Raw genomic sequence first — 18,141 nt, 5'->3', positions numbered from 1 at the left:
GACCCTGGCATTGGCGCCAGCCATCCCGGGTTGGAGAGCTGGCCTCTGTGCTTCTTAGTCCTGGGATTCATGGCTTTACTTCTTTGAGCTACTGATTACCCATCCATACAAGTCAGGGAAAAAACAGGTCCCTCTCAGAGGACTGTCCTGAGGAGTAGGAGATCTTGCATGTAAAATAACCTGGCACTTGATGTTGCCTACTTAAATGCCAGCCGTTACTACTGTAAACTCTGCATAGAGGGGGGTCCGATGGCTGTGGGCTTTTCCAGGGTGAACTGACCTGACCACGTTTGTGTTTCTACCCTTTCAGGACGGTTCACTGGGAAACATCGATGACCTGGCACAGCAGTATGCAGATTATTACAACACCTGTTTCTCCGACGTGTGCGAGAGGATGGAGGAGCTGCGGAAACGGCGGGTTTCCCAAGACCTGGAAGTGGTGAGTGGGGGCCCTGGGGAGGTGCTCCTGTGAGCCGGGCTGCTCCGATTTGGGCTTCTCCCTGGTCCTTCTCCCAGTGCTCGAAGTTCCTGGGGTATCAGTCTGTAGGCTGCTGCACTTGTGTGGGGTAAAGAGTTCAGATCCCTAAAGGACTGACCCAGTTCTGCTGCAGTTATCAAACTGAGTGAGTGTTGGCTGGGGCAATAGGATGGAACCTTTGCATTCATTAAAAGAATAGATTTTTATTTTATTTTTTTTTAACTCAAGGGAAAAGTATGTTTTTACTATTCACCAGTGTATACTACATTTTTTAGTGACTCTAAGCCCAAAGGGTGTCTAGGCTAGTTCCCCCCCTCCACTTTTGTTCCTTTTTTCTTTTCTTTCTTTGAAAAGCGAGATAAAATTTAAAGGAACAATAAATCACCTGTACTCACTCACCTAGCAATCACCACGTTGGCATTTTAGGCAGTATCCTTTCAATGTTTTTGTGGGCATTTAAAAATCCGCAAAACCAGTCCACTACGAAAGACATTTTTGTAAAAAAAAATCAGCAAAACAATGCTGTATCTATATATTTTTAAAAATCACTTCTTCCTTTATTACTTAACTTTTTATTGTAGCTCATTCCCTGTCCTTGAGACTGCTTTGCCGTTACCGTCTTTCATGGCTATATTCTCCTCTCGCTCAGGTGCAATGAAATAAATTTGGCTGTTTGTGAAAACCTTTATGTGTATAATCAGTGGCACATTTGGACTTGTATGTGATAAACAGTAACTAAATAACGCAGTGCTATATATATAATTTATATGTGTACTAGTAGTTGAAAATTGTATATTTGTTATAAAATATCATACTGAAGCTTCTGCATTTATCAGCTTAAATATCTTACTGTTGGATTCATTTTAGTATCGTGCCTTTCAAATAGTTTCATTTCATTATGCCAACCTCAGGACCTCCTTAAGAAGTGGGGTTGAGGCAGAAGAAAATGTTCAACCCTCTGTATCTCCCTCTCCAGACCCGTTCCTTTTGAGCCATCTCATATAGTGGGGGGTTGCATGGATGTGTTTTAAATAACAGAATTCCTCTGCCTTTAAAAAATGTTTTAAAAACTGCTTATTCAATTGAACCCCAATTTATCCTCCTCCCACCTCCTATGTATCTACTTAGGGTGAGCATAAAAAAAAATAATAACTAATTTAGAACTAATTAAGAACAGAGAATTCTTTTGTTAATAATTACTTTTATGTTATATACAAGGGTTCTGTTCCCGTTCCTCTCATGTAAAGGACCCAGCAAGTGGTTGGGAACCACTGCTAATGAAAAAATTCTTTCATTTTGTCAAGATTACCACAGGACAACTTAAATATTGCATAATGCCCTGAATTCTTGAACGTTGCAATTCTTGCCTAGATTGAAAGTCTGGTAGGATTCGTTGTGGCGTCCTCAGATGTTTTACTGTGTGACGAAATGATTGCTGTGAACTGGCAGAAGACGGTTGGCACAACACTAAACTGCTCTTCTCAGGATTCTAGCTGGTTAGGAGCTGGGGTTACCATCGGCATCCCCTGGTGTTCGGGAACCTTGGAAGGCAGCTTCCAGGTAAGAGAGAAAGCTTGCCTATTGGTGGGATAAACAGCCTCCTTCTCATTCAGACAGATGGAGCTAATTTGGTGCGCTCTGTTTCAGAACCACAAAAGATAGTCTGGGGGGAGAAAACACCACATGAGCTTAATTAGTTCCCATCAAAGGTGCAAGAGTTTGGTGGTGGGTAAAATTGATGGGAGCTGATTCAAGCCGGGCTGGCAGCATGACTGTTCATTCTTTAAATTGTAGTTAGCAAGTAAGACCCCAAGTTGGCATATTTACATTCTCTTTCCATGAAGTTCCAGACAAGTTGCAATGGAAGAGGGAAATTCTAAAGCTGGCAAGGATCAGGTTAGGTGTCAGATGTTTCATGTGTCAATCACATGACTGGAGTCTAGATGTCTGTGTTAGGTGTGTTTTGAAGTTAGTCATCATTTAGGCTACGCACACAATACCGTCAGCCTACTGAAACTTCCCTCTCACAGTGCTTAGCTCATCACACGCTTGACTCCTGATGGGAACTAATTTCCTTGAAAAGCTGTGACTTCCCATCTGTAATGTTCCCTTTTATTGCATCAGAATTTTACATATGTTTCTAATCTTTCAATTCTGCCTTCAGACAAGTAAATAATCTGCCTTCCCTTCGGCTGTTTGGTTGGAGCAACTTCAGGTCTGAGGACCTGCGGTTTAATAATTAATTTCTTTCCTTCTTTCTTTTTTTGAAACAGAGTTTTGCTCTTGTTGCCCAGGTTGGAGTACAATGGCACCATCTTGGCCCACTGCAACCTCTACCTCCCGGGTTCAAGCGATTTTCCTGCCTTAGCCTCCCAAGTAGCTGGGATTATAGGTGTGCGCTACCACTCCCAGCTAATATTTTGTATTTAGTAGAGACAGGGTTTCACCATGTTGGTCAGGCTGGCCTCGAACTCCTGACCTCGGGTGATCTACCCGCCTCAGCCTCCCAAAGTGTTGGGATTACAGGCGTGAGCCATCGCGCCCGGCCCATTTCTTTCTGTGTTTGTTAGCAGCCCTGTCAAAGCTGAATGCAAGATGGCTTTGAGAAGAAATAATCTGTTAAAAGCAGAAGAGGAAATATGCAGTAACATATTAGAAGCCTCAAACATTTTACAGGGGAAAAGTAGCATTAGATTTGTAGTGTTCGCTCTAGAAAAAATCAGTTAGAGGACAGCCTTGAGGACAGAGAATTTTGGGTGATGGGTTGAATTGGTTTATGGCTTTGTTTCATTCTAAGTCTTCTGGGTGACTTTTGGAGATTGAGGAAATAGTCTGCGATAGAATAGATACTTAGATATTTGTGTTTGGCTTTAAAAAGTCAACAAATGCATTGTCCTTAAGAGCTAATTATGTATCAGCTGGAGCACAAACAAAAGGACACTCAGCCCACAGAGTGGCTTGACTTACCCCTGAAAAATAAAACGTTTTGATAATTATATTAGTAATTAACTTTCTGGACTGGATGTCAAGCTCTTTCTCTAGGTCTTAATCACCCGGATCCTGACTGGAATAATGCATTTGATAAAGTGTCTTTGGGGCCAGTTAGTTTTCATAAAGACAACAGAGAGTACAGATGGGTAAAAATTCAACAGTATAAACAGAGATTATGATTCACATTTACAACTATGCTGAGAGTTTTGATTTAGCACCAAATGGGCCCTTACAGGAACCGTGTGTTTGGCCCACAGCCGCGCCTTCTGCTGGGGATTGGGACATTGGTGTTTGTGAACAGCAGGGAAGTTGCCCATATCTCTCCACATTTGGCACAATCCCTGGGCACCGTGTGTTTTTTTGGCTGGGAGAAGCTGCAATCAGAAATGGCAGTAGCTTTCCAAGTCCATAATGGCCCAACTCGAGTGATGCTAAGTCTGACATCTGTCAAAGTGACACGGTGGTCAGGAAAGGAACACACTCAAGGTGGCCTCTTATTACTGGCAGTATCAGCGTCCTCAGCATCTTTTAGGTGGAATCTGTGTGGGTTTTGGCAGAAAACTATTTTGTGCAGTTGTTGATGTGGCGAGCTGACAGAGAAGTCCCTGCCTCCAGCAGTGCTCTGTTGATGATGACATACTCATCAGCATCTGAAGGCTAGCCCAGCTTCTGTGCCAAGTTGTTGTCATGACTGTGTGAATACAAGGAAAACGGAGCCCAGGTGGAGATGCACTGAGGTCTTTAAGGAGTGGGAATGTCAATAAAAATACTACATATTGTAATTGTGAAAGGTCATAGCAGAACCATTGCTGGCCAGGTGCAGTGGCTCACACTTGTAATTCCAGCACTTTGGAAGGGCAAGGCAGGAAGATCACCTGAAGTCAGGAGTTCGAGACCAGCTTGGCTAACATGGAGAAACCCCATCTCTGTCAAAAATACAAAATCAGCTAGGTGTGTTGGTGTGCACCTGTAATCCCAGCTTGTTGGGAGGCTGAGACAGGAGAATCGCTTCAACCTTGGAGGCAGAGATTGCAGTGAGCCGAGATCATGCCAATGCACTCCAGCCTGGGTACTAAAAAGTAAGACTCCATCTAAAAAAAAAAGAAAGGGAACCATTGTTTATGGTACAGGAATGACTTATTATTCTTGGCAATTTTAATAGCCTAAACCTTCCAAATGTAGTTCTGGAAGAAGACAGAGGCAGTAAGAATAGTGTCCATTGTGACTAGCGCTAATGTCAGAGCCTCCTTTGACTGTCACAAGAGCAAGAGCTACCCTGGGCTTGGTGCAGCAGGCAAGAGGGTGTAAGAAACAGTGATGGAAAGAGGCTAAGGGAGTCACAGACTTGGTTCAAATTCCAGCTCTTTTACTCACCTGGCAAGTGGAGTAACCTCACCTGGCCTCAGTTTCCCAATTTATATAATGAGGATAAAGTATCTCAAAGTCATTAGAGGGTTAAATGAAAAAACAAAAAACAAAAAACCGCTGCCCTCATAAGTGACTGTAACTGTTCATTTCTTTCCCTTCCTTTCTTTTCTGAATTGAAAAATTCCTGCAGTAATGCTGAAGAGTGTCCATTACTTATGCTTCATTAATATTTATTCAAGTGAGTGCAAGGAATTTTTTACAGCTTTTTTACGTTGGAAATGTGAACATCTGTAAGGATCATAATATCATGAACATCCTGTGCCCATTACCCGCATCCACAGCTGGCATCTGCCATCATTTCACCTTTACTCTCCACTCACACTTCATGATTACTATGTTTTTAAAAAGTTTGTTTTGAAGTATAACTTACGTACATTGAAACGCACACATGTTAGTTGTATAACCTCATCAAATAGATATACCCATGTCACCCACAGCCCAGCATGATAGAGAACACCTCCAAACCCCTGTAAAGTTGCTTCCTGTCCCTTCCAGTGGGTCCTGCCTGGTTGCAGGGCAGGGAGTTTTGTCGGTCTATTTTGGTTGCTACGATACCCTTGCATAGAGAACAGTGCCTGGCACATGATAGGTGCCCAATAAGTATTTGGTGAATTCATTCATGTATGTGAAAATTCAACTGAGTATTTAAATATATTTTTTTGTTTGTTTGTTTTGAGACAGAATCTCACTCTGTTGCCAGGCTGAAGTGCAATGGCGTGATCTTGGCTCACTGCAACCTCTGCCTCCCAGGTTCAAGCGATTCCTCTACTTTAGCCTCCTGAGTAGCTGGATTACAAGCGCACACCGCAACGTCCGGCCAATTTCCTTTTTTTGTATTTTTAGTAGAGACGGGGTTTCACCATGCTAGTCTGACTGGTCTTGAACTCCTGACCTCATGATCTGCCTGCCTCAGCCTCCCAAAGTGCTGGGACTACAGGTGTGAGCCACCGCGCCCAGCCTCTTTGAAATATTTAATGAGCATTGAGCCTGTATTTGAGATTTTGCGTTTCCAGAATCGTAGACAAAATATGTATTCCCTGCCCACACAGAGGCCACAGTTTAGTAGGGGGTTGAGAAAAGTAACAGACTATTACCGAGCTGTGCAGGAGTACAGAAGAGGGTCTCTGACGACTCCTTAGAGGAAGTGATACCCAGGCTTCCCAGTCGGAAGGCACAGGGAAGACTGACCTGGTTGAGGGAGGTGTGGACAGTGGGGAGTAAATTCAGGCAGAGGTCACAGTTTAAGCCAAAGCCAAAAATCGAGGGTAAATGTGGCTGGAAACTACAGTATAAATGATGTGAGGGGGAAAAAGGAGCAGGCTGTTCTTTCACAGGTCCTTGGATTATTAATGATATAAAGAGATAAAGTAGAATATTCTGATTCATTACTATTCACAAGGCGAAGCAGAATAAATGCCATTTCGCAATCATTGACCGCTGGGCCAAGGTGAACTTGTTCTTGCTTTGCCTGTGGCTCCACACAGACATGTGCATATAGTCCGGTCTGTGTGGGTTTTTGTCCAAACAGAACCCATTGACTGCTCTTCTTTTATTATTTGCTATAGACAGCAAAGCATGTGGGAAACAGGTTTCTTATTGTCCATTTGAGCTTCCTGAATATTCAAGAAAATGATCAGGAAAGTGAGATTCTGCCCAGCTCAGTCTACAAGGTCACCATTGTTTTTAGGGAACACAGGTCTGCCCCTAGAGCATAGAAACACAGAAGACTTATGTGTCCCTGAATTCTTATTCTCATCCCCATAGGATAAGAATGAGAACTGCCGCACGCTACCCCAAATTATCCTGCTGAAGCCCAGATGTTTCTCTGAATGGCATTTGTTTTCGTTCTGTTTCCTTTTGTCTTCACTTACATTATTTGTGAGCTTTGGGCTACAGTTGACTTGAAGATTGTGATCAGTATCTGTGGGCATTAGATGGTGAGTCTGAATGCCATTCTGCTGTGGGATTCACACACTTGATGTCAAATACACTGAGGCATTATATCTTAAGCCAGATGGTAATACAGTTCTGTGCTCTGGCCCCTCTCAGACAAAGTCACATTTGTAATCAAATGCCCAATTCCAATTTAGTCAGTATTTTTTGTACATGGCACTGTGTGAACGTGGATATCAACAGATCTCTTGATGCCAGAATTGATCTTGGCATTTCATACCTTTGGTAATTAAGAAGGTTTTTTATTAACCCTGCAGTCAGTTCAGGTGTTTCCATCCTTACACTTAGGCACTGGACACCTTTGCAGACTGTTTGTGCAATTACAGAAATCGCCAGGAGGGCTGTGCTGTGTATGATATGACAGCCTAAGAGTAGAGAGAGGGCTTCCGATTTTTCAAATGTACATCAACAATTTCAGCTGCTGCTGCTGCTGTTGCTGCTGCTGCTGCTGCTGCTGCTTCCTCTTCCTCTTCCTCTTCCTCTTCCTCTTCCTCTTCCTCTTCCTCTTCCTCTTCCTCTTCCTCTTCTTCTTCTTCTTCTTCTTCTTCTTCTTCTTCTTCTTCTTCTTTTCTTCTTTTTTTTGAGAAGAAGTTTCACTCTTGTTGCCCAGGCTGGAGTACAGTGGTGTGATCTTGGCTCACTAGAGCCTCTGCTTCCTGGGTTCAAGTGATTCTCCTGCCTCAGTCACCCAAGTAGCTGGGATTACAGGTGCCGGTCACCATACCTGGCTAATTTTTGTATTTTTAGTGGAAATGAGGTTTCACCATGTTGGCCAGGCTGGTCTTGAACTCCGGACCTCAGGTGATCCACTTGTCTCGGCTTCCCAAAATGCTGGGATTACAGGCTGAGCCACTATGCCCAACCAATTTCAGCTTCCTTTTTCTCTCGCTCCTGAGCATTTAGAAATGGTTTTTGTTTGCTTGTGTTAATAAAACGTAGTATGCCTGGGAGATTAAAAACCAAACTAGCCTACTGCTTAAATACAAGTACTTGCCAAAAAGGAAAAAGTCTGAGCTTTGTTGTTTCCATTCGCATACAACAGAAAGCATTCCTGACTGTTAAGGAAATTGACACTAACTGAGGAGAAGAGTTAGGAACTCATGTAAAAGTGGCCACTTTGATGGCAGAAACTAGCAGGTAACCAGGGCTTGGCCATGGCTTGGGAAGGAAAGGAGCATCCCTGTTTTTGGAGTCAAGATCGGAGGGTGAATGAGGCCCCGGCCAGGTGCCTTTTTGGAGCCTGGAATATTAAAACCAGGTTGCCAAAATTGTAGTGTGATCTCAGTGTTTACATGTAACAATTATATACTTTTAACAGGGAAGATTACAGTGTAATTTATTTAGGCTAATCAGAAGCTAATTATAGGCTATTTAAAAATGTTAATTTGTAGCACACTAGAGGCAGAATATGGTCTTGAAGTGAGACAAAATTTAAAGGAATGCAATGATTGTTCGCTTATTTCCAGGCCCTCAGAGTGGGTTTCTACAGCTGTATATATGTCATTTAGCGATGACGTCAACAGTCTAAATTTGGGCCTATTGGAGATGACTGAGTGGCCCAAGCCAAGTGGCCCACCTATTCTGCAGAGCCCAGTGTGGGGCTGGAGGCAGGTTGGCATCTGGAATGGAATTAGGCAGACACCTGCGGGGCCTGGCCTAGAAGGCAGCAGAGGTGGGGCAGGGCCCTGAGCCTATGCTGGTGTTGTCACACACCACACCTGACATTGTCCTCCTGACGCACGCAGTCCATATTTTAGACTGATATCTCACGATAGGGAGGGGGCCGCTGAAGTGGGAGGATCACTTAAATCCAAGAAGTTGAGGCTGCAGCGAGCCATGATAGCGCCACTGCACTGCAGCCTGGGCGACACAGAGTGAGACCAAGTCTGGGGGAAGAAATAAAAAAAAGAGTTGAGCTCTGAGCTCTGGATCACCACACGCATCAGTGGGAGGTTTCGCCGGCTCCCTCTCATTGGAAGACCATTGTCCCCATTCCAGCAGTATGTTTGCATTTGGGATTGTCTTTTCTTTCAGTTTGGAAGTTTTAAGAATTTTAAGTTGAGGAAAACAAGAGACTAAAATGTTGAGCAAATTTATTTGGTGCTGGCCAGGCGCAGTGGCTCACGACTGTCATCCCAGCACTGTGGGAGGCCAAGGCTGACAGATCGCTTGAGCTTAGGAGTTTGAGACTGGCCTGGGCAACATGGTGAAATCCCATCTGTACCCCTCCCCCCCCAAAAAAACCCAAAAAACAAAAATTAGCTGAGCATGGTGGCATGTGCCTGTAGTCAAGCTACTCTGGAAGTGGAGGTGGGAGGATGGCTTGAAGTTTAGGAGGCAAAGGTTGTGGTGAGCCGAGATTGCACCACTGCACTCCAGCCTGGGCGGCAGAGCAATATCCTATCTCAAAAAAAAAAAGAAAGAAAAAATCGATGGCAGTTGCTTCAGTCATCCTGACTTTTCAACTCTTCAGTATTAGGAAGGACACAAATGAGCTCATGTGATAACTTTGGAAAATAAATCTCAATACACCCCAGAGCACAGCTCCTGCCTTTCCTTTAGTGTCTCACTGCACTTCTCAACAAAGAAAATCAGGTTGTCGCTTTTTTTCTCCCTTGATATGTCAATCTGTGTATAAGAATTGGAGGCTTACTTTACCAACTCTAGAATGGTGTAAGAATCTAGGTTCAGGAGTAATCCGCTGTTCCTGTCTCCGGCTATTCTGAGACCTGTGCGTAAGTAATTTCTGTATAACGGATAATTTGAGAGACTGGAGCAATTATTTAGAATATGAAGATGTTCTAAATTTGTGTTACAGCAATGCCATCCATCCGTCTCATGGGCCCTAACAGACCGATGAAACTTAATCAAAAATAAATCAAGAGCAAGTCCAAACCAAATTGGAAGCACATCATGAATATTCGTGAACATCTGGATGTGTCTGTGGGGGGGGTCTATGTTTTTTTTTAATGTGTGTGACAACAGAGACATGATTTTTTAACAAAGATGCCAAAAGGAAGACAGATTTTCATCTGTGATTTCAAAGGGTATTTTTGTTTGTATGTGTATGTCCTTTCTCCTTAGGGTGTGGGCTTCTTTTCTCCAAGATATTCCTTTGATCTCTTTCATCTTTTGGGATCTGTTTGGGTGTTTTATTTGAATTCTTCATTGGAGTCAGTCACTTGATTCATGAAGATTAAACATTTCCTTCTAAAGGAGAATTCTAACTTAAGGAAAGTTTTACTATTTAATATTTGTGATGAATCTTTTCAATGCCAGTGATATGATAATTATCAATTAAGCTATTCTGCCTCATTGATCATCAGTTTCACTTCTCACGTCTAAACCTCAGGGTACTTTATCTGCCTTGTTACCTAAAGTACTGCCAAGAACTAAAGAAGAAGGAGCAAAGTATGGGAAGGCAGTAATAACAACCATGCTGATAATTATCACAAAAATGACCTTTTTTTTTTTTTTTTTNGGATGGTCTCGATCTCTTGACCTCGTGATCCACCCGCCTCGGCCTCCCAAAGTGCTGGGATTACAGGCTTGAGCCACCGCGCCCGGCCCCTTTTGCCAACTTTTAAGTGCAGTTTGTTACTCAGGAAAAAAAAATCAGAAATCGACAATGTAATCTTTGAACTCCAAACTCTTGTGCTGGAAGTGGCTTCCACGGTCGTGGAAAACTTAGAGACATCTTCTGCAGGCAGAGATGTGCCCTGGGCCCTTGCCATGCCAATTTCAGAATGGGACAGGGCAGGGCAGGGCTGTAGAACAGGCCAGATGGGCATTCTTCTCATTGCTGGGTGCCAGTCACCTGCCCCGGCCCCAGGAGATAACAGTTTTGAACACCAGCCAGCATTTTAGTCAGATTTGAATTTATTGAGCAATCCGCTTATTTTTGTTTTGCTTGTTTGTTTTGTCTGGCCTCAGGAACCTCAAAGAATACCTCTGAAGGACTTCATTTGGGGCCCCGGTGTGAACATTGCTGATATGAGCAAAATCTGTTCATGAGCTGCAAGAGATTAAAAAAATAAAAAGAAGTCATATATAAAAGCAGTTGGCATATGTTTAATGTTATTTTAATCTGTTGCATTATATGAAATAGTGTTATAGTTTGCATACAGATTCCTAATTGCCAGTGTTCAAACTTCGAACAGTGTCCTCTCCATCAGCACCCAAAGGAAAAGGCAGCCAGCATATGCCTGTCACCTTCTACAATAGCTTGTGGGGATCATGAAGCACAGATGCAGGGTGCTGGGCTTGGGGATCCAGGTAAGCCAGGAAGGGTCTGGCCCCAAGGGGCAGGTGGAGCTAGGTGCCAAGTGTAGGAATCATAGTGAAGGCAGGGAGGAGCAGAGAGAATCAGGAGTGGTGTAGGGTAGGGTGGAACTTTTTTTTTTTTTTTTTTTTTTTTGAGACAGTCTCGCTCTGTCACCCAGGCTGGAGTGCGGTGGCGTGATCTCAGATTGCTGCAACCTCCGCCTCCTGGGTTTAAACAATCCTCCTGCCTCAGCCTCCCAAGTAGCTGGGATTATAGGTGTGTGCCACCACACCAGGCTATTTTTGTATTTTTAGTAGGAACAGGGTTTCGTCATTTTGGCCAGGCTGGTCTCAAACTTCTGACCTCAAATGATCTGCTTGCCTTGGCGTCCAAAAGTGCTGGGATTACAGAAGTGAGCCATTGCGCCTGGCCAAAAATGACATTTTTAAAAGTACATTAGAGTTGATGAGACCTGTATATCTATTACCCTGTTTAGTTGTTGTAATAACCCTGTGAAATAATTATTAGCAATCTGATGATTAGATTGGGCAGAGGCAGAAACCAGTGCCCTGAAAGTACCACCTGGTGGGGAAGACCAAGGTTGCACCACACACCAGCGTGGACCTCACTGAAGTGCCACCGTTCCAAGACAGACCGATGGAGAAGACGATGCCTTCTTCGTCCAGTTGTTGTGAAGGTTGAATAAGATCACATTTATGTATATAGCACTCGGCGTAGTTCCTGGGTACATGCTAGAGCTCAATGAATACTTATTATAGATATTATTATTTATGGTAGAGACACTAATTATTGATGAGGCTAGTTATATAAAGTTAGCACTTGTTAAAAGTTAGTAAGTATCCGAGATGAGATTTGAAACCAGCAGGCCCATGCCAGATCTTCCCGGCCACTTCCTAACCTTGCATTTTCCTCTCTAGATAGAGCCTTCTGGAAGAGTCAGTTTGTGTTGAATGAATTTACAGATTAGTTTATGTCCTTGGGTAATATGATATCAAATTGTAATATTATAAAGCATGATTTATAGGGTATTAATATAAAAAAATGTGTATTTTAAGAGATGGGGGTCTCACTATGTTGCCCAGTCTGGCTTCAAACTCTTGGCCTCAAGTGATCCTCATACCTAGGCCTCCCGAAGTGCTGGGATTACAGGTGTGAGCCACTGTGCCCAATCAAAAATAATTTTTGCTATACAGTTACAACATAACATTCAATGTAAAAAAAAAAAAATGAATAAAAATTCCTACATAGAAGCGTGACGGTCTCCTAATACTCAGCTCCTAAAGATAACAATTGTTAACACCTGGGTTTTTGTTTTGTTTTGTTTCGTTTTTTGGAGTCTCACTCTGTCGCCCAGGCTGGATGGCAATCAGTGGCACAATCTTGGCTCGCTGCAGCCTCCACCTCCCAGGTTCAAGCGATTCTTCTCCCTCAGCCTCCCAAGGAGCTGAGATTACAGGTGCACACCACTATGCCTGGCTAATTTTTATACTTTTAGTAGAGACGGGACTTCACTGTGTTGGTCAGGCTGGTCTTGAAATGAGTTTTTTAATTGATATATAATTCATATACAATAATAGTCCCCCTTTTTAGTGTACAATTCAGTGATTTTTTTAGTACCTTTATTTCCAATTCCAAAATTCCATGGTACTTTGAAAGCTATTTTTCACTTTTGTATAGTGAATATGTCCATTACTGTATTTCTGTGGCCGGAACAATCCCCTCAATATAGTATATGAGGAATAAATTTTTGTGGGATGAATGAATGACAGTAATGGTGCATTTGGAGATATTTGCATTCTTAGACTCACAAAGTTAGACTTTCTTATTATACTCTTGGGTTTTAAAAATAAGCATAAATATTTAATAAGAAATGTCTTTTAAGCAAGAAAGTTTTGAAAGTATAATTCTGGAAAAGAAATGCCTTTATTACGGAATGAACCCGCTGGCTAATAAAAGCATAAAATATGTTAAGAAGCTCAGACTTCTAATTAGAGGAGGAAAGGCTCCCAGCTAAAGTATATTTGATAAGACAAAAGTCTTTCATGCTGTAAAGTTTGCTTATGTAAACCTATTCTTTAAATATGGTTCTAAGGGATAGGCTGTTGTCTAAAAATGGGTATACAAATATAAACATCCAGGATCCACTGAGGATAAACTACAAAAAACCAATACAATAGAAAAAAATGAGCTTGGTACTTGTGGTCCTTTCCAAACTGACTTACCACTCACCCCCAGCCCAGCCCAGCCCAGCCCAGCCCAGCCCAGCCCTGTTCCACCCCAACCCCCCCAACCTGCCCTGCCCCCAGCCCTGCCCAGCACCACCCACCTCCCACACCCTCACCCCTGTCACGGCCCCATCCCAGCCCCCACCACTGCCTGCCCCTCAAGCCCAGCCCCTGCTCTAGCCCCACCATTCCCCACTCCCAGCCTATGCCCCACCCCAGCCCAGTCCCCACCCCGCCTCCCAACACCCCACCTGCAGCCCCGGCCCAGGCTGTGGTTGCTGGTACCTTCTGCCTGGTTGGCCTTTCTGTTCATCTGATAGGGAACTGTCCAAGACAACAGCAACTTTTGTGGTTTTGTTTAACACAACTGAGTGTATTGTGCGGTCGCCTGGAGCTGCAGAATAGCAGAAAGGAAAAAATACTAATGCAAGTGTTGGAAATGGAGTGGAACCAAGCTAGCTCATCACAGTCTAGGAAGAGATTGTTGATCCTGCCCACAGGGCAGCTTGTAGAACTTCCTGCTCAAACTGGGGGTGCTCCTGCCTTCTGCCCTTGCCTCTGTTTCCCTCTTCCTTTTCCTCTTCCTACACCACACCCTGGACATGGGGTGTGTCTGTGCCTTTCCTTTTTTTTTTTTGAGACTGAGTCTTGCTCTGTCACCTAGGCTGGAGTGCAATGGTGCGATCTCAGCTCACTGCAACCTCTGCCTCCTGGGTTCAAGAGATTCTTCTGCCTCGGTCTCCCAAGTATCTGCGATTACAGGTGCATGCCGCCATGCCCAGCTAATTTTTGTGTTTTTAGTAGAGACAGGGTTTCGCCACATTGGTCAGGCTGGTCTCGAACCCCTGACCTCATGATATGCCCGCCTCGCCTCCCAAAGTGCTGCGATTACAGGCATGAGCCACCGTGTCCAACTGGTGTCTTTCTTAGGCCTGACTTTTAGATATGACTTTCTGTGCCTTTCTTAGGCCTGACTGTCTCCCAGTTCTGCCCACCTAGTCGTCCCCTCCTGCCTGTGATCACCTCTGTGTGCATGTATGTGTGTGCAAGTGAGACCATTAGCAAATCATGGTTGCCAGGAGAAGTGGAAAACAGAGAGAAGGAGGCATAGGAAGAAAGGAGAATAGAAAGCTTCCCTTCCACCCTTGACCCTTCTTCCTTCCCATCTTGACTAGGGGGTTTTGGTTGAAAGGCACAGAGGAGAACAGAAAGTTCTCCCCCGTCCCCACTGTGTTCTACTCCAGGCTCAGGTTAGCAGGGCTGAGAATGAAAATACCAAGGAACTACCCTGACAGCCTGCTCCTTCTCCCTTTCCATCCATCCCTCTGCGCACCCCACCTCACTCCTGCGGGCCTTCCTCCTTGCCACCTCTGGTTTTCCTTCCCTTGTCACACTGCCTGGCTGGGTCTCCATCCACCTGGAGCCCATCCTCACTCCTGGGTCCTCACTGCCTCTACAACCCAGATGAAAATGGCCACCAGTAATGACTCTAGGCTGAGGCCGTATGCGCTCACTCCTTCCCTCAGTGGAGTGGATTCATCTTAGAGATCCCAGTCAGACCACTGACTCCATTTTCTCATAGAAACTTGTTATGCCTGGTGGGTAAGTTCTGTGCTTCTGTACCCCAGCACACAGCACATCATGAGAAAAACCGCACTTAGTGGTTTGATCTGGGAATGAGTCTTCTTTTGCCAACTTTTAAGTGCAGTTTGTTACTCAGGAAAAAAAAATCAGAAATCGACAATGTAATCTTTGAACTCCAAACTCTTGTGCTGGAAGTGGCTTCCACGGTCGTGGAAAACTTAGAGACATCTTCTGCAGGCAGAGATGTGCCCTGGGCCCTTGCCATGCCAATTTCAGAATGGGACAGGGCAGGGCAGGGCTGTAGAACAGGCCAGATGGGCATTCTTCTCATTGCTGGGTGCCAGTCACCTGCCCCGGCCCCAGGAGATAACAGTTTTGAACACCAGCCAGCATTTTAGTCAGATTTGAATTTATTGAGCAATCCGCTTATTTTTGTTTTGCTTGTTTGTTTTGTCTGGCCTCAGGAACCTCAAAGAATACCTCTGAAGGACTTCATTTGGGGCCCCGGTGTGAACATTGCTGATATGAGCAAAATCTGTTCATGAGCTGCAAGAGATTAAAAAAATAAAAAGAAGTCATATATAAAAGCAGTTGGCATATGTTTAATGTTATTTTAATCTGTTGCATTATATGAAATAGTGTTATAGTTTGCATACAGATTCCTAATTGCCAGTGTTCAAACTTCGAACAGTGTCCTCTCCATCAGCACCCAAAGGAAAAGGCAGCCAGCATATGCCTGTCACCTTCTACAATAGCTTGTGGGGATCATGAAGCACAGATGCAGGGTGCTGGGCTTGGGGATCCAGGTAAGCCAGGAAGGGTCTGGCCCCAAGGGGCAGGTGGAGCTAGGTGCCAAGTGTAGGAATCATAGTGAAGGCAGGGAGGAGCAGAGAGAATCAGGAGTGGTGTAGGGTAGGGTGGAACTTTTTTTTTTTTTTTTTTTTTTTTGAGACAGTCTCGCTCTGTCACCCAGGCTGGAGTGCGGTGGCGTGATCTCAGATTGCTGCAACCTCCGCCTCCTGGGTTTAAACAATCCTCCTGCCTCAGCCTCCCAAGTAGCTGGGATTATAGGTGTGTGCCACCACACCAGGCTATTTTTGTATTTTTAGTAGGAACAGGGTTTCGTCATTTTGGCCAGGCTGGTCTCAAACTTCTGACCTCAAATGATCTGCTTGCCTTGGCGTCCAAAAGTGCTGGGATTACAGAAGTGAGCCATTGCGCCTGGCCAAAAATGACATTTTTAAAAGTACATTAGAGTTGATGAGACCTGTATATCTATTACCCTGTTTAGTTGTTGTAATAACCCTGTGAAATAATTATTAGCAATCTGATGATTAGATTGGGCAGAGGCAGAAACCAGTGCCCTGAAAGTACCACCTGGTGGGGAAGACCAAGGTTGCACCACACACCAGCGTGGACCTCACTGAAGTGCCACCGTTCCAAGACAGACCGATGGAGAAGACGATGCCTTCTTCGTCCAGTTGTTGTGAAGGTTGAATAAGATCACATTTATGTATATAGCACTCGGCGTAGTTCCTGGGTACATGCTAGAGCTCAATGAATACTTATTATAGATATTATTATTTATGGTAGAGACACTAATTATTGATGAGGCTAGTTATATAAAGTTAGCACTTGTTAAAAGTTAGTAAGTATCCGAGATGAGATTTGAAACCAGCAGGCCCATGCCAGATCTTCCCGGCCACTTCCTAACCTTGCATTTTCCTCTCTAGATAGAGCCTTCTGGAAGAGTCAGTTTGTGTTGAATGAATTTACAGATTAGTTTATGTCCTTGGGTAATATGATATCAAATTGTAATATTATAAAGCATGATTTATAGGGTATTAATATAAAAAAATGTGTATTTTAAGAGATGGGGGTCTCACTATGTTGCCCAGTCTGGCTTCAAACTCTTGGCCTCAAGTGATCCTCATACCTAGGCCTCCCGAAGTGCTGGGATTACAGGTGTGAGCCACTGTGCCCAATCAAAAATAATTTTTGCTATACAGTTACAACATAACATTCAATGTAAAAAAAAAAAAATGAATAAAAATTCCTACATAGAAGCGTGACGGTCTCCTAATACTCAGCTCCTAAAGATAACAATTGTTAACACCTGGGTTTTTGTTTTGTTTTGTTTCGTTTTTTGGAGTCTCACTCTGTCGCCCAGGCTGGATGGCAATCAGTGGCACAATCTTGGCTCGCTGCAGCCTCCACCTCCCAGGTTCAAGCGATTCTTCTCCCTCAGCCTCCCAAGGAGCTGAGATTACAGGTGCACACCACTATGCCTGGCTAATTTTTATACTTTTAGTAGAGACGGGACTTCACTGTGTTGGTCAGGCTGGTCTTGAAATGAGTTTTTTAATTGATATATAATTCATATACAATAATAGTCCCCCTTTTTAGTGTACAATTCAGTGATTTTTTTAGTACCTTTATTTCCAATTCCAAAATTCCATGGTACTTTGAAAGCTATTTTTCACTTTTGTATAGTGAATATGTCCATTACTGTATTTCTGTGGCCGGAACAATCCCCTCAATATAGTATATGAGGAATAAATTTTTGTGGGATGAATGAATGACAGTAATGGTGCATTTGGAGATATTTGCATTCTTAGACTCACAAAGTTAGACTTTCTTATTATACTCTTGGGTTTTAAAAATAAGCATAAATATTTAATAAGAAATGTCTTTTAAGCAAGAAAGTTTTGAAAGTATAATTCTGGAAAAGAAATGCCTTTATTACGGAATGAACCCGCTGGCTAATAAAAGCATAAAATATGTTAAGAAGCTCAGACTTCTAATTAGAGGAGGAAAGGCTCCCAGCTAAAGTATATTTGATAAGACAAAAGTCTTTCATGCTGTAAAGTTTGCTTATGTAAACCTATTCTTTAAATATGGTTCTAAGGGATAGGCTGTTGTCTAAAAATGGGTATACAAATATAAACATCCAGGATCCACTGAGGATAAACTACAAAAAACCAATACAATAGAAAAAAATGAGCTTGGTACTTGTGGTCCTTTCCAAACTGACTTACCACTCACCCCCAGCCCAGCCCAGCCCAGCCCAGCCCAGCCCAGCCCTGTTCCACCCCAACCCCCCCAACCTGCCCTGCCCCCAGCCCTGCCCAGCACCACCCACCTCCCACACCCTCACCCCTGTCACGGCCCCATCCCAGCCCCCACCACTGCCTGCC

General features: G+C 43.7%; 1 protein-coding gene across 7 annotated transcripts in view; it reads left to right on the top strand.

Moving 5' to 3' along the window:
- The window catches only part of SASH1 (SAM and SH3 domain containing 1), a 1,041,684-nt gene that overhangs the window by 877,947 nt on the left and 145,596 nt on the right, over window positions 1-18,141 (top strand). For all 7 annotated transcript variants that reach the window (XM_037730362.1, XM_037730366.1, XM_017505762.2 and 4 more), the window contains exon 2: window positions 311-439. In XM_037730362.1, the coding sequence (XP_037586290.1) occupies window positions 311-439 (129 nt within the window). The remainder of the gene's footprint in view (window positions 1-310; window positions 440-18,141) is intronic.

Source organism: Cebus imitator, unplaced genomic scaffold, assembly GCF_001604975.1.
Source record: "Cebus imitator isolate Cc_AM_T3 unplaced genomic scaffold, Cebus_imitator-1.0 Scaffold341, whole genome shotgun sequence".
NCBI classification, from domain to species: domain Eukaryota; kingdom Metazoa; phylum Chordata; class Mammalia; order Primates; family Cebidae; genus Cebus; species Cebus imitator.
This window is presented reverse-complemented; position numbering and strand designations above follow the sequence as displayed.